This window comes from Oncorhynchus kisutch, linkage group LG29 (genome assembly GCF_002021735.2).
Source record: "Oncorhynchus kisutch isolate 150728-3 linkage group LG29, Okis_V2, whole genome shotgun sequence".
Classification (NCBI taxonomy): domain Eukaryota; kingdom Metazoa; phylum Chordata; class Actinopteri; order Salmoniformes; family Salmonidae; genus Oncorhynchus; species Oncorhynchus kisutch.
In genome coordinates, this window is record NC_034202.2 from 28,310,420 (window position 1) to 28,326,539 (window position 16,120).

At 41.6% G+C, this 16,120-nt stretch overlaps 2 protein-coding genes across 4 annotated transcripts in view; both read right to left on the bottom strand.

Annotated features, from left to right (window-relative positions):
- Nucleotides 1–1,559: 1,559 nt before the first annotated feature.
- Nucleotides 1,560–8,584, bottom strand: LOC109873651 (ras-related protein Rab-1A). Its single transcript, XM_020465293.2, has 7 exons — nucleotides 8,397–8,584; nucleotides 8,099–8,184; nucleotides 5,600–5,672; nucleotides 5,384–5,479; nucleotides 5,183–5,278; nucleotides 4,956–5,087; nucleotides 1,560–3,985 (listed from the first exon to the last, which is right to left on the bottom strand). The coding sequence occupies exons 2-7, from the start codon at nucleotides 8,110–8,112 to the stop codon at nucleotides 3,791–3,793; spliced, it is 606 nt and encodes a 201-aa protein (XP_020320882.1). The 5' UTR covers nucleotides 8,113–8,184; nucleotides 8,397–8,584; the 3' UTR covers nucleotides 1,560–3,790.
- A 567-nt stretch (nucleotides 8,585–9,151) lies between these two features.
- LOC109873676 (EH domain-binding protein 1-like protein 1) overlaps nucleotides 9,152–16,120 on the bottom strand; it is a 41,673-nt gene continuing 34,704 nt past the window's right edge. For all 3 annotated transcript variants that reach the window (XM_031809645.1, XM_031809644.1, XM_031809643.1), the window contains 11 exons: nucleotides 14,970–15,306; nucleotides 14,656–14,828; nucleotides 14,371–14,419; nucleotides 13,701–14,261; nucleotides 13,497–13,548; nucleotides 13,275–13,336; nucleotides 12,466–12,577; nucleotides 12,208–12,307; nucleotides 11,980–12,053; nucleotides 11,531–11,645; nucleotides 9,152–11,385 (listed from right to left, as the gene is read on the bottom strand). In XM_031809645.1, the coding sequence (XP_031665505.1) occupies nucleotides 11,298–11,385; nucleotides 11,531–11,645; nucleotides 11,980–12,053; nucleotides 12,208–12,307; nucleotides 12,466–12,577; nucleotides 13,275–13,336; nucleotides 13,497–13,548; nucleotides 13,701–14,261; nucleotides 14,371–14,419; nucleotides 14,656–14,828; nucleotides 14,970–15,306 (1,723 nt within the window). In that variant the 3' untranslated portion in view covers nucleotides 9,152–11,297. The remainder of the gene's footprint in view (nucleotides 11,386–11,530; nucleotides 11,646–11,979; nucleotides 12,054–12,207; nucleotides 12,308–12,465; nucleotides 12,578–13,274; nucleotides 13,337–13,496; nucleotides 13,549–13,700; nucleotides 14,262–14,370; nucleotides 14,420–14,655; nucleotides 14,829–14,969; nucleotides 15,307–16,120) is intronic.

Below are 16,120 nucleotides of genomic sequence, written 5' to 3' on the forward strand. Positions count from 1 at the left end.
GGAGTTGGTCCCCCCTTTGCTGCTATAACTCCCGAGTGGTGCAGCAGTCTAACACACTGCAACTCCGTGCTAGAGGTGTCACTCCAGACCCTGGTTTGATTCCAGGCTTTATCACAATTGGCTGTGATTGTGAGTCCCATAGGGTGGTGCACAATTGACCCAGTGTGGTTAGGGTTTGGCCGTGGTAGGCTGTCATTATAAATAAGAATTTGTTTTTAACTGACTTGCCTAGTTTTTATTAATTTTTTAAAATGTTAAATATAGTTAAATAAAGGTTAAATAAAAATATACCAGCCTCCCTTCTGGGATGACTTTCCACTAGATGTTGGAACATTGCTGTTGGGACTTGCTTCCATTCAGCCACAAGAGCATTACTGAGGTTGGGCGATTAGGCCTGGCTCGCAGTTGGCGTTCCAAATCATCCCAAAGGTATTTGACGGGGTTGAGGTCACGGCTCTGTGCAGGCCAGTCTAGTTTTAACTCACCGATCCTGACTAACCATTTCTGTATGAACCTCATTTTGTGCACGTAGGCATTGTCATGCTGAAACAGGAAAGGGCCTTCCCCAAACTGTTGCCACAAAGTTGGAAGCACAGAATCGTCTAGAATGTTAGTGTATGCTGTAGCATTAAGATTGCCCATCACTTGAACTAAGGGGCCTAGCCCGAGCATGAAAAACAGCCCCAAACCATTATTCCTCCACCACCAAACTTTACAGTTGGCACTATGTATTGGGGCAGGTAGCGTTCTCCTGGCATCCTAACCCAGATTAGTCCGTCAGACTGCCAGATGGTAAAGTGTGATTCATCACTCCAGAGAATGCTTTTCCACTACTCCAGAGTCCAATGGCGGCGAGCTTTACACCACTCCAGCTGACACTTGGCATTGCGCATGGTGATTTTAGGCTTGTGTGAGGCTGCTCAGGCCATGGAAACCCATTTCATGAAGCTCCCGACGAACAATTATTGTACTGACGTTGCTTCATGGTGCAGTTTGGAACTCGGTAGTGTCTTGCACCCGAGGACAGATGATGTTTACATGCCACGCATTTCAGCTGTCCCATTCTTTGAACTTGTGTGGCCTACCACATCACGGCCGAGCCGTTGTTGCTACTAGATGTTTCCACTTCACAATATCAGCACTTACAGTTGACCTGTGAAGCTCTAGCAGGGCAGAAATGTGACAAACTGACTTGTTGGAAAAGTAGCATCCTATGACGGTGACACATTGATAGTTACAGAGCTCTTCAGTACAGGCCATGCTACTGTCAATGTTTGTCTATGGAGATTGCATGGCTGGGTGCTCGATTTTATACACCTGACAGCAATGGGTGTGGCTGAAATAGCCGAATCTACAAATTTGAAGGGGTGTCCACATACTTTTAGTGTATAGATTAAGGAAGCCTGATCGGTCCGCTAACAAACAGATTTTCCTCAATTAAAAACTCTGCTACCTTCCCCTGGTATGTTGCTTACCATCCAACTGCAAATAACACCTTTATCAAAAAGGCAAAGGATATTAATGGTGATGCTTAAAGGCATGTGGAATTCCCAGCCAGACCCAGTTCTACAGTATTTATTCAGGATAGCAAAAGTTTCTCTTGCTGTAATCCCCATACTAATTTGAGATGCTGGTATTATCTCTTCGGTCCTCTGACTCGCTCTCCCTCTATAATGATCATTAGCATAGACATCTGCAGTTGAAGCAAACATTCAAACATGAAAACAATACAATCAAACAAAGCCTAACTGGGGCAGGCTATGTGTGCCATACTCTCCAAACTGGTAAAATTCATTTCAACACATACCAAAATCTAACCTTCCTATAATGCTGGATCATGGAGACTAATAGCATAGTTGAGCTAGTAACAGGGCCGGTTCCAGGCATAAGCGACGTGGTTACTTAGGGCCCCCACGACCAAATATATATTTTTAAATCAGGAACTCAGTCGGGTCTCAATTTACTTTTGAGAGTAACAATAGTAGAAAACACCAGGTGAAATTCAAACATTTGCTTGTGCATCCTTACTTTTTCTCTTGTTATGTCTCTCACTGACAGTCAACGAATTAGCCATGCCAGCTAACAATTGTTAGATTGGTAGTTAGTCTAGCCAGCCATCTAAACTTGTAGTAATCATGACCGGACAAGGGGGCCCCCATAGATTTCGTTCTCACTCAGACCATATTAACATGGCATGTCATTACAAAATGTGTAGAATTACAGGAAATTAGCTTTGAAACTGCAAAAATCTCTCTCCACCCCATGGCAAAATATGTAGAATAGCAGAAAACGTGCTTTAAAACGGCTACATTTTCTCAAAGTCCCATGGCAAAATATGTAGAATGACAGAAAATGAACTTTAATAAGTAAAATGTTTCACTTCACTGTAAGGGGCCTATATTGTTTTGCTGCAGGGTGGCAAACTATTAAGTGCAGTACTTTGGACCAGGGCCCTATAGGCAGCAGGCAGCCTAGCGGTTAGGAGCGTCGGCCCAGTAACCGCAAAGTTGCTTGTTGGAATTCCTGAACCGACTAAGTGAATAATCTGTCAATGTGCCCTTGAGCAAGGCACTTAACCTTAATTGCTTGTTGTGCTGAACAATGGGCAGTTCAACACCTCTGTCAATTAAATATGTTATGTGTGTATTTGATCTGGATAAGAGCATCTGCTAGAGCCGCCCTTGGCTAGTACTGTAATAATGAAAGGGAAGTTGTCAGACACCAACCAGAGGTTGCCCATATAGTATAGGGAACATGTAAAGCTGTGATGGTACAGTAGCATTCTGAATTGATGTGAGGTCAAATGAAATGCTCAAGTATTGGACATGCCTTAATTCCCTCCTGTTTATAGCCAGCTTCCACTCCAGAAAGAACCAAATGATGTCAGCCTTTGGTTATGCACTCAATCATTAGGTAACAACAACATAATTGATTATACACATTCTAGATTAGAAAACAGAGAATCAAAAAACAAACAAACATCACAGTAATAAAACCACCATGTAATAATAGTATCATATAGCAATGATTAAATCAGACATTAAAGATGTGAACACCATGATGGCAGGTTTCCATTCACCACGTGGTCCCCAGGTTGCAAAAACTGTTTTGACTTCACCATGTCCTCTCCTTTTCCTCAACAGGAGCCCTATATCGGGTTTGTGTGCACGGGCCCAATGATTTATGGCAAATATACCATGGCTGAGGGCTGTGTCCAGGCACTCCGCTTTGCCTCGCGCATTTAAAAAAAAAACAGCCCCTAGCCGTGGTATATTGACCATATACCACACCTCCACAGGCCTTATTACTTAAGTAATATAGTCAACCATAGTTGAAAGAACATCCATGATTTCTTTCAATCACACACACATATATATATATATATATATATATATATATATATATATATATATGTGTGTGTGTTAAAGAAAAAAATCTGTGATACATATTATGAGAGACAGAAAGTGCTGGATTAGTTACAATCATCAGTTATGCCTTATCACATTTGTTTTATTAAGTTATTTCCACTTCTGTGCATATCGTTGATTTTTTTTTAAACATTTTTTTTTAACATTTTTTTTTTTAAGAGTTGAGGGGGGACTATTCCTTCAGCACAAAACTTTCTTACTCACTCAATTATGGGCATTGGTCAAGAGGTAAAAAATGTCAGCCAGTTCTTGAAGATCCCACCACCACATTTTCCTGTTCTGTCAGAAGTACCCCAACTTCAACCCAATACTGTTACTCTACTCATGGGCCTCTGGGGGTGAGAGGAGAGGGCAGGACCGTCCTAACAGCATCCTCCCCCAGACTGCCTCACTGGAGTGCTGTCAATCTTCAGGTTGTGCTTCTCTCCTCCTGCCGTGGCCCCAGGCCCCATGCGCTTCTTAATCTCAGCCGCCATGGTCATGAAGGATTGCTCCACGTTAGTTGCGTCCTTCGCACTGGTCTCCAGGAAGGGGATGGATAGGGAGTCAGCAAATTCCTGTTTGAGGAGAGTGAGATGGGTCAATCACCAGTCTGACTGCAGTAGTAGGGTGCTTCCATTGCAAGTAATAGTGTGTCCCAAGGGTTGATAATTGAGCATGTCGACCAGGGCATAAAATGAACACCCGCCAAATGCAGGTAGATTTAGGTACTGGCAGGTAATAATGTCTATTTCCCCAGCCATGCTGGCGAGTAGTCAATTTGCAGGGTTCTACAATGCGAGCGTTATATTCACAAATAAAAAAAGTTTGAAAAGTAAAGTATGAAAAATGCAGCAGTAGCTGTTTTCAAAGTATTTCTGTGTTTTGTTTAATAGCTGCTAATCGCACAAAGAAATAAGAATCCTATACCCCTCCTCACGCAGCAACATTGCCTTGCAGGGGAGCTGTGCACACACACTGAGTGAAGTGCTGATAGATTCATTTTGAGGCGCTGTGCACAGGCATAAAAGCTGGTCTAATATACCCTAAACAAATCTACAGTGAGACTTAGTCCTCAAGCTCAGTTGTTTTTCAATGTTAGTTTGAGTCTGCTGCTTCAACTGATAGTGAAGACACGCTCTATAGTCAGATCAAAAATCTCAGACACATGACACTACTCATTTCCTGTTACCACGGTAATGTCCCGCCCTTAAAGGGGCAGATAAAAAATGTTGTCTGATATTTTGATTTAAAAAGACTTGCGTCACAAAAAACTAAATTGAGCAATATACCACATTATTTCTTACATTTCTTGTTTTAGAAACATTACAAAGCATGGTGATCTGTTTATGGCCCCCCAAAAAAATTGACTGGTGAAAATATTTGAGTGGCTAGTATATTTTCTTAATTTACCTGCCACAGTGGCTGGTAGACAAAAAGTACATTTTAGGCCCTGATGTAAACTACAACAAACTAAGGCTACAGAGTATAATATTCCCAAATACTGTGGTTAATCTGTATGAGAGTCCACGTTTCCTGAGGACTCACCTTGGCTGTCGTGTAGTCTACTACCTTCTTGGTGGTGAGGTCACACTTGTTCCCCACCAGCAGCTTGTTGACATTCTCGCTGGCATAGCGGCCAATCTCCTGCAGCCACTGCCTTATATTGTTGTAGGACTCCTAGAAAGAGACAATACCTCAGTTACGTGTTGTCAATAAATGCAGGTTGACTCATAGATGTTAATTAATGTTCTTTGTGGAGGGGCGTCACTAACCTGATCTGTTACATCATAGACAACGATGATACCATGGGCTCCTCTGTAATAGCTGGAGGTGATGGTGCGAAACCGCTCCTGACCAGCAGTGTCCCACTAAAGACAATAAAAAAATATATATATTAATTAACGCACTACATGAAAGCATGAACTGCAATTAAACTTCCCAGGACAGCTGCCAGAGCTGCTGACTCAACTCACAATCTGTAGTTTGATGGTCCTGCCATCCAATTCAATAGTTCGGATTTTGAAGTCCACGCCGATGGTGCTTATGAAACTTTCCGTGTAGGTGTCATCCTGAAATGCATAATAAAAAATAAAAAACAGCTTTAATCAACAAATGGACACAGTATTCATCCAAACGTTGACGTAAAGCTGAAGACTGATCAAAATGCCAGTAACACTGATAGTTCTTACCGCAAATCGAAGCAGGAGGCAAGACTTTCCCACCCCTGAATCACCAATCAGAAGCAGCTTGAACAGGTAGTCACTAGGGGGAAACCAGGTTAGGGAACATTAAAGCATTGACTTTCATCTGGGTCTCTGGGGAGTTAGGCTAAATTCATATGCAATGCTGTCATTTCCATCTGAAATTAGCTATGTTATTATAGCTACAGTAGCAAGGGTGTGCAAAGAAATGTCAGAGGAAAATGTCAATTATAAACTTGTTGGGTCGAGCCCCGAATGCTGATTGGCTGACAGACCTTATCTAACCGGGTGGGTCTAATCCTGAATGCTTGGTTAAAAGAGCATTCCAGCCGGTGCCTAATCCACAAATTACTACCCGCTAAATCTATGACGTTAAAATGCCTATTTACTCTGTTCCATCTAACTGCGCAATACACCGTCTCATCAGCCCAGGCAGGAAAGTTATAAACTTGATCTCCACTATAAAAAGCATCTAGACATTATCTCACACTTCTTTTAGACTAACATTTAGTTTAACAGCGGAGACTCGTGTAAACCTTGCTGTCAGTCTCTGACATTTGCAACATTGTTTCAATATTCAAAATCGATCTCCAACTGTCCCAGAGTCAGAGTACTGAACCTTTAGGCGGTCGGGAAGAGAGGCAGGCAGCATTTCTCAGCCAGTCAAAATCATGAATCAGCTGGCATAATTTTTATGGACATATACAAAGTAATGTCAATTGAAACAAGGTCAATCGAAACGAAGTGCAGTTAGTTTGCAGTCTTTCCAGCTTCAGTCTGAAGTGATTGTGTTAGCTGTGTTGTTGGCTAGCTCCTCTGAACAACAGTGTCCTGAAGAGAGAGCACGTTTTCTACACCAGGCAAAATTGTGCCTCATTAGCCTATTGTTATAGATATATCCAAATAAATGTCACTAAATAACAGCTTAAACAAATGCAGCTACTGTTGTTATTCTGTCTGCACTGTTTGACGTGACTAAATTAGCAGTAGTTGTCTAGCTAGCAAGGGATAAGAATGTTGCCAGCCAGTACGGCAATGTAACATTTAGAATGAACGACTGGGTCGTGTCCATAGATACAGAACAAAAAGACTGAACGACTGGGTCGCAGCTCTGGCAACCGAACCAATAGAACGAACGACCAGCCGGCTTGGTAGCAACCCTAGATTTGTTTCAGGACTACATCTTGTGGAAGGATGAAATACTATGAATAAATTCATCAAATGAACATCAATCATTTTCCGGTTGACGTGGTAATACTATGAAAGTGTAGATGCCAATCACCATATAAGTTTGAAGATGAAAAAGCCTGGAAGGAGGAGAGATTTTATTTAACCAGGTAGGCAAGTTGAGAACAAGTTCTCATTTACAACTGCGACCTGGCCAAAATAAAGCAAAGCAGTTCGACACATAACACAGTTACACATGGAGTAAAACAAACATACAGTCAATAATACGGTAGAAAAATAAATCTATATACAATGTGAGCAAATGAAGTGAGATAAGGGAGGTAAAGGCAATAAATAGGCCATGGTGGCGAAGTAAATACAATATAGCAATTAAAACACTGGAATGTTATATTTGACAGTGGATGAGTGTGCAAAGTAGAGATACTGGGGTGCAAAGGAGCAAAATAAATACAGTAGAGATGACTAGAAACGATTCGGCCGGTCGTTTTATGTGTGGATTAATTGTCGGAGTAGAGGACCTTGTGCATTTCAGGTAAAATAACAACTCAATGTTTATATCCCAGGACAAATTAGCTATCAACAGCAAGCTAGCTAAATAGGGCAAATTAGCTAGCAAGTGCAAGCTAACTAGCCATACAGGTTCAATGCTTTTCGACCTGTTGCCAAATTAATGTCATTACAAAATAAATTTATGCACGATAGCGCACGTGCCCAGACGGTTTGGGTTCCGTGTTAGCCGTGGTTTATTGGCCATATATACAACACACCTCATCGGGCATTATTGCTTAAATATAGAACGTTGCAAGAGACAACTAACTAGATCAACAATATTATACATTGTTTTGTCAGCATTGCTTTTGCTATGATCATGACAACATTGTACCAAAACAACCCGATATGATGGCAGATGTAAGGCACAGAGCGAGTTAGTACGTAAACAAAAGATGACGCAGCGATTTGTGATTTAACGTTAGCAAGCTAACTGTAGCTAGTTAGCTAGCTACATTTGTTTTCACTCAGAAAAACATCTCATGTTTTTGTGTGTGCAGTTAGCTACTGTAACTAGCTATGTATTTAAGGGCACTTGTTTTACTTATGTATGTTGTTTTGCGGTAGACGTATTTGATGTACTGTAGTGATATAAATGGTTGATTGTTGATCATTTGTATAACGAATATTTGTGCCTGATATTTGTAATTTATACTTGGAATAAAGAATACAACAAAATGCTTGTTACATCATCGGTGTTATTAGATATGGAGCTAACAAAAACAACACCTAAACATCAACTTTACTCACTATTCAGGATTCATGGTGTCCGAAATCTGTGTTTTCTTGGCCCTGTCTGGGTCACACACTCATCTTCTTGGTAGCTAGCTGCGTTGCTATCGTAGTAGGAAAGAAGACTTGTTGTTGTAGCTAGCTAACGTTATTGTACAGAAAATAAATTAGCTAACGTTAGTTTGGCAAATGGTTCTGCAATTTCACGAGCCAAAATGTTTTGTAGAGCTTGTTGGTTAGGTAAGTAACTCAAGTGTTCGGTGACTAACCAATTTAGCTAGAATTAGTGTTGCTAGGTAAACATAGCTTTGTTTACCTTGTTGTTCTCGCTTTACTTGTTGCTTACTCGTCCTCATCCCTAGCCTTTTGCGCATGTGTCAGTGAGTGATGACGTTAAATAGTTTTCCTACACAGATTGGAAAATGTAGTTCAGCCAAAGTCCTTCTGAACGTTCTTCTGGCCAGCTGCGTCTTTCTTTTCCCCATTGCAGTTAAGCCAAAACCACGCCCCGTTATTCAGAGGGGCGTTCTAAAACGCTTTGAGCGCTCTCCAAGTCCGGAAGCGAATATCAGGTAGCGCGAAATTTCAGTCACTGATTAATAATATTTGCCATGTTTCAAAATTTCAAAAATATAATAACATAATGTCGTGGACCGAGCTAGCCATTAACGTTCAAAGACAGATTCAATAGCTGTAGCATAGCGTATTCGACTGAATGATTAGCTAATAAATATTTGAGAAATTATGAATAATAAGCATATCATTTGACCTGATAATAGACTACTAATGATAATATAACAACTTCAAATTCCGAGCTAGTAACGTTAAGTAGCTTAGGTTCATTTAGCTCACCTTCAATTGAGGGAATTCAGCAGAGTTCTCAGACATTTTTACAACTCATTGAAACTGAAAATAAATACATGATAATAATATGCCTACATTATGGTAGGCAGCTAATTGTTCAATTACACTTTCTTTCCGTATTTATTCTTCATGCACAAACGTAATAAATAATAGTGCAAGATCAAGATAATAGATATGTTCAGAACACAATGACATTTATCCACGAAAAAGTGAAGAAGTACCACATGATTTAATATGACAACAAATTAGATAAACCATATTCAAACAAACTCTTAAAATGTATTATGTATCATTCACAGGTTTAAACAAAACATTGCGTATCCTTTTTAAAAAGAGGCTTGGACAAAGTAATACTTTATTGTCACATCATTACATTTTCAGATCTACCCCCCCCAAAAAAATATGTCACATGTTTCGTAAAAAAAAAGAAGTGTTGACTAACAATGAAACGCTTACTTAAGGGCCCTTTCCAACAATGCAGAAAACAAAACAAAAATTGAAATAGTTGAAAAAAATAGAAGAAAATAATAATATTAATAACACCATGAATAATAGTAATCATCATCTATGATAAATAGCACATAACATCGAACAAGCCATTGGTAAATGTTGACTATTAATACTAGTCAATTTGACAGAGAATAAAGGTCTTTGCTAAAATAAAATAAAAGATCTGCAGTGCCAGGTAATTCATTTAAATTTGTTTTAACTAGGCAAGTCTTAAGAACAAATTCTTATTTATAATGATGGCCTACCCCTGCCAAACCCTAACTCGGACAACACTGGGAAAATGTTGTGCCACCCAATCACAGCCAGGTGTGACACAGCCTGGAATCGAACCAGGGTCTGTAGTGACACTTTTAGCACTGAGATGCAGTGCCTTAGACCGCTGCACCACTTGGGAGACTGAGAATAATAGAGGGACATACAGTATTATATACAGGATGGTATGTATGTTTTCCAAGTAGGACTACTAGCTTCTGTCTACAACTAGTTTCACCTTTATTCACTATTATCTTTTTCTTTCATTTCTGGTTAGATCTGACTGTTCATGCCACTTGTAATATGACACACCTAACCCAAACATTTCTCATGCACATGTCCAATCCATAAATAATAGAAAGATTGATAAAAACACAATTACAAGTCATCACCAGAAGTCATCAAGACATGATACTCTCATAAACTTGAGTCTTTCATCAAACATCTGGGTCCAAAGTAAAACACAGAGCTGCTGTTACCAAACAGTCCTGTATACACAGAGGCCTGATGTTACCAAACCCTCCTGTATACACAGAGCTGATGTTACCAAACCCTCCTGTATACACAGAGGCCTGATGTTACCAAACCCTCCTGTATACACAGAAATTATGTTACCAAACCTCCTGTATACACAGAGCTGCTGTTACCAAACCCTCCTGTATACACAGAGCTGCTGTTACCAAACCCTCCTGTATACACAGAGCTGATGTTACCAAACCCTCCTGTATACACAGAGGCCTGATGTTACCAAACCCTCCTGTATACACAGAGCTGATGTTACCAAACCCTCCTGTATACACAAAGGCCTGATGTTACCAAACCCTCCTGTATACACAGAGGCCTGATGTTACCAAACCCTCCTGTGTACACAGAGCTGATGTTACCAAACACTATTGTATACACAGAGCTGATGTTACCAAACACTCCTGTATACACAGAGGCCTGCTGTTACCAAACACTCCTGTATACAAAGAGGCCTGATGTTACCAAACCCTCCTGTATACACAGAGGACTGATTTATTTGGTGTCTAAACACCAGACCGTTCATTTCATAGCCAGTTCCATCAAAGCATTCAGGCAAAGTTCTCTCATATTGTTGATGAGATCAGTGAGATGTTTATAGACATAAAAGTAAACATTATGGCCTATACATCTGAACCTCTTTGCTTCATGGCAGTCTAAAAAGTACACAACACATCTGTTTGTACAGTGGGCTTTCTGTCTTTTGAATGACAGAGTAAGGCACATTGACAGACTGAATTGGAAAGGTCCTCGTTTCTCAATCAAAAGTACTCCATGGATGGGCGACCTTCCCAGAGTCTCTTACCTCAAGGTACAGAGGGATTTATTTCTTCAAGTATCTCCAAAAGGGAAGGCACACAGCCCCAGCACCCCCGGGGGTATAATTGTTTATTAACGATCAGTCCCAAAATCCCAGTTAAGGATTTGTTGAAGTGGTGACATGTTTGTCTAGGAGTGTTTCATATTGCTGGTGACTGAGAGCTTGGTTTGAAGCAGAGATTGAGGAGGTTTAGTTCTAGATGGGTTGGTATTTAAGGCACTGCGCTATTTGTCATTGTCGTCCCTACTCTCACTGCAGCACACACTTGTCTTTGTTGCTGAAGTTCCTGCGTCTAAGCTCCAGCCCCCGTTCCAAACGCTCATCCTCCTCAACGGCCCTGAGGACACACAAACACCCGCATAAACAACCACACAGTACTGCATCGTTTAAAACGTGTGTAGAATATGTGTGCTTATGTGTGTGCATGCTTAGTGTGTCACACTGCATAAGCATCGCTGTATAACAAGATGGGCTAGACTCACCCTCTCTCCTTGGCGTCCAAGTCCCTGACCAGCTCGTCCCGCTGGTTGACCAGAGAGACCAGTTCCTGCAGTAGGAGCTCCTCCCGGTGCTGCTGGGCCTTAGTCTTCTGCCACTCTGAAGTGAAGGGGGATGAGGCAAGATAGAACAGTTGTGGTCATACGCACGTCCTTAAAAAATGTAGTATTATAACAGAAAAGCTCACACACCGAATATGACAACGTTTCAAACCACAAGGATCTTCTTCAGGTCAGATCTGGATCAAAACATTGTCAATAAAGGTGGTAATTTGGAGCATATTAAGTGTGTGGGCCTTTCTGTTGTTTTCAGGGATGAGAGACGATATCATAGTCATTATATATACACACACACAACTGCTGTAGGTCTACAGTTGTCTCACTGGTTGTGTTCAATGTAAACAAGGTTGTGTTTATGCATTGGACTCACTAACCTTCATTGGCCATCATGGCTCTAAGTTCTCTATTCAGTAGTTCAAATCGTTTCTCCAAGTCCTCCTCCTCCTGCCTGTTAAATACAATACATTCAATTAGCTGCCGTCTGCTGGGCACACACACAGAACATAATATGGCGCATTTCAGTTCAAACCATTTCCTAGTAATATAATCATGTTACGTATTCTAAAGAATTATAGATGTGTGAGTGGTGTGTTATGTCTTACAGCAGCTCCAGATGATCCTGTCTCCTGATCAGGGCGTTCTTCTTGTTGACCAGAGTGAACCACTCCTGGATCAGTTTCTCTTCTTCATCACGGTCGCTACCTGGAGCAAGGACACAACACATGGCACCTCAGAGGTTAGACCATGTTATATCTACTGAGAAAAGTAATCTGTGGCCTTTGATAAGCACACGTAAAGGTAAGCCTGACACTTCCTGTTAGGTTTACAGCCACTTTTTTTTATATTGTTCTGTTTCTCACTTGATTCCATCAGTCTTCTGAGTCTCCTCTCCACGATGCCTGCTCGGTTGTCGATGTGCTTCTGTTCAGTCTCCAGGGCTTGCAGCTCACTCAGCACATACTGACTGGTGTCCTGCAGACGCGGACCATGAAGATACAGCGAAACACATTGCCAAAACGGACATCCAAGGACAGACACACAGATGAACATAGACGACAAAGAGAAAACGGTCAGGAGATTAGAGGGAGAAACAGGAATAAAGGAGAAGAGATATCCATGTTGACTCCAATGCTTCCCACAGTGTCAAGTTGGCTCGATGTCCAGGGTGGTGGACCATTCTTGATACACATGGGAAACAGTTGAGTGTGAAAAACCCAGCAGCGTTGCAGTTCTTGACACACTCAAACCGGTGTGCTTGGCACCAACTACCATACCCCGTTCAAAGGCACTTAAATATTTTGTCTTGCCCATTCACTCTCTGAATGGCACACATACACAATTCATTTCTCAATTGTCTCAAGGCTTAAAAATCCTTCTTTAACCTGTCTCCTCCCCTTCATTGATTGAAGTTGATTTAACAAGTAACATCAATAAGGGATCATAGCTTTCACCTGGATTCATCTGGTCAGTCTACATCATGGAAAGAGAAGGTGTTCATAATGTTTTGTAGACTCAGTGTATATAAAACACAGCAAATCAGATTTTTGACTGTACTGGGCCTTTAAGCTAAACAGAGAGAGAGAGAAGGTGGCCTAAACCAAAAGAGAAAAACAAATATAAACAGTCAAGTGGATAATAATGTGACGTCAAGGAAAAGATTTGAACTGACCAGAGTATCCTCCTCCTGGCTTGGGACACTGGACTCCTGAACTTGTGCTGGGCTCCTTGACTCTACACACAGACCAAACAGCGAGACTGCATATTAGTATATTTACAAAAACAGTAGAAAGAACTCAAGAGTAAGCAGCCTTTCATATCATGCTTTACGCATGGTCCTTTTCTGTTGTCTGCTCATTCAGTTCAGGTAAAAATCTCCCGGTAATCCTCCTACCGGATTCTGAGGAGACATTCTTCACTTCTCTGTCTGATACACTTTCAGCTGACTGGACAGGAGACACAAACACAATAGACATGATAGGTAAAGAGAAACATGGCCTGGTTTAAATAGCAAAACATTAGCACATTAATTGAACATCAATCTCTGTTGAAATACAAGAAAACAGTTTTAAAAGCTGGGAGAGTATTCAGCATGTACCTCTGTGCTCTTAGATGTGCTACTCTGCTGCTCCACCACATCCCCTTCATCCATGGACTCACTCTTCAGCCGCAAGCGCCTTTTCTTCACCAGGTCGGCGTCTCTTACGTGACCAAATCCTGATTTGGCTGCAGAGGTGTGTGACCTGGGTGGAGGCACGGGGGTCTGTGTCTCTCCCGTTCTCCCATCCAAATCCCCAGCTCCGCTTCCCTTCTCTTCCACTTTTGTCACCCGTTTAGTCCGGGGGGGTGGCACTATGCTCCCATTGGGCGCCTGTTCTGTAGCACTGTCCTCCAGGGAGATGCTACCTTCCTGTAGCTTGCGGGCACAGAAGCGAGCAGCAGCATCCACATCAGAACCCTCACTGGGCTCAGTCACTGCATAGCTGGACTGGCTGCTGTTGTGCTCTATCTGAAGAACACTCAGCTCCTGCCCTGTAAAGTGGGTGCGGATCTGACTCAGGTAAGTCATGATGATCAGGCGGTCTGGCACAGAGAGCAGCACCATGTCTGAGGGCTCCAGCAGTCGGGAGATGCCCAGCGCAGCGAAGCCATCAAAGGCCTGTGGGAGAGGGAATAGTCAGGACAAAAAACAACGACTTCTGTGTTCATTATAGACATTATGTATAATTATGTAAATATGTCATCAATAAGCTCATTGACGTTTTCACCTTCTTGTTGTTTAACTTGATATCGTTGGGTTCCAGTGCCTCAAAAGCTCTAAGAAAAACACCAGTAGTTAATAGAAGGATGGAGAGGACATTTTCTACTATTTTGTGAGAACTTCTACCCTATTTCCTGTAAGAAGATGGAATAATTCTACCTCTCCTACATTCAGCTGTATGGGTGGGTTTAAAGTACATGCATGGACTACTAATAAAGTTGCTCGACATTTCACCTTCAGACTAGGATCGAATATTGTGGATGATTTATCTGATTAGTGATTAAGTACTTACATCTTGTCGGGATAGAAGTGGTGTAGGATGGAACAGAAAGCCAGACCATTACGCCAGGAGGTGTTAAAATTAGTGACCTTCACTCCCTTATAACCCTGTGTAGCCACCTGGCACCACTCCAGTAAAGACCTGCTGGAGGACACGAGACCAGGACTGGGCAGAGGACCAGGCATCTGAGCAGGGTGTGAAGGAGAGAATAGAGAGAGAGAGGAACAGAGGGAGAGAGACCTGTTATAGGTGGCATTCTCATTAACATATTCAATGTTCAGCTGTGTTTTAAATATAATTAACTGTTTATATTCACAAAAATTTACCTCCTGGCTGAGGACGAACACATCCTTCCCATGGGCTTCGTCCTTGTCCGCAGGGGGAGTGGAGGCCTCTGGGGCAACTTCCTGGAAGACCACAGGAAAGGAAAGGGGTTTCTTCTTGCTGCGTCGAGGAGGAACAACCGTATCTGACGCTTGACCAGAAGGGACCTCCTTATCTGCTGCGGTCTGTCCATTGGACTGTGGCTCTTCACTGCCTGGGTTACCCTGGCTGTTACCCTGGGTTGTGGTGTCTGGTGAGGATGGCTGAGAAGCTTTCTTAGAGCATCTTGTTGGGACAGCCAGGTCACTGGACTTCCCCCACCCCTCAGCCGTCTCAGATCTATAGAGACAGAAATAGGAGAAGTAAGACGATGGGACAGCAAAGGCAAGTTTCAGTTATACACTCCAAAATGATTGGGAAAGACAACATTTGTGTTGTTGTTTTGGCTCTGTACTTCAGCAGTACGGATTTGAAATGACGTACAAATATCATACCCGCCCAAAAATTCTAACCTCCCCTGTTATTGGTAATGGTGTCTTGGGTGTATGTCTTGGGGGTATGACATTTGTGCATCTATAACTTTCTCACTCATCATTATTCACAATTCATTCAGGATTATCCATAATCATGGTAGCATCCACACGAATGTAGTGTTTAGAAGCATTTTCTATTCTTATCTACAATGAAAGTGACTACAAAAGGACACATTATTTACCATTCATTTCTACTGGGCACAAAATAATCTGAGACACATCCAAAACAAACAGCAAATGCATCCAACTCATTTGTTGAGTCACAAGCTTTATGTAGTCATTGCGTGCTGGGAATATGGGACCAAATACTTCACTTTTTACTACTTTAATACATAATAAGTGAATTTGTCCCAATAATGTCCAAAAAGTGCTTTAATTTCTAAACGGTTCACCCGATATGGATGAAAAACCCCTGAATGTCTGCACAGTTATTGTATCATTTCCAATGTAAAGTGCTGGTGCACAGAGCAAAAACAACAACAAAATTGTAACTGTCCCAATTTTTTGGAGCTTACTGAATATCCTGCAAAACAAACAAAAGCTGTTTAAAGTTAAGCACGGATTAATGTGAATATTATTTAACTGTGCAAGTAGTTACAAGAGCCAAATCACATGATCTG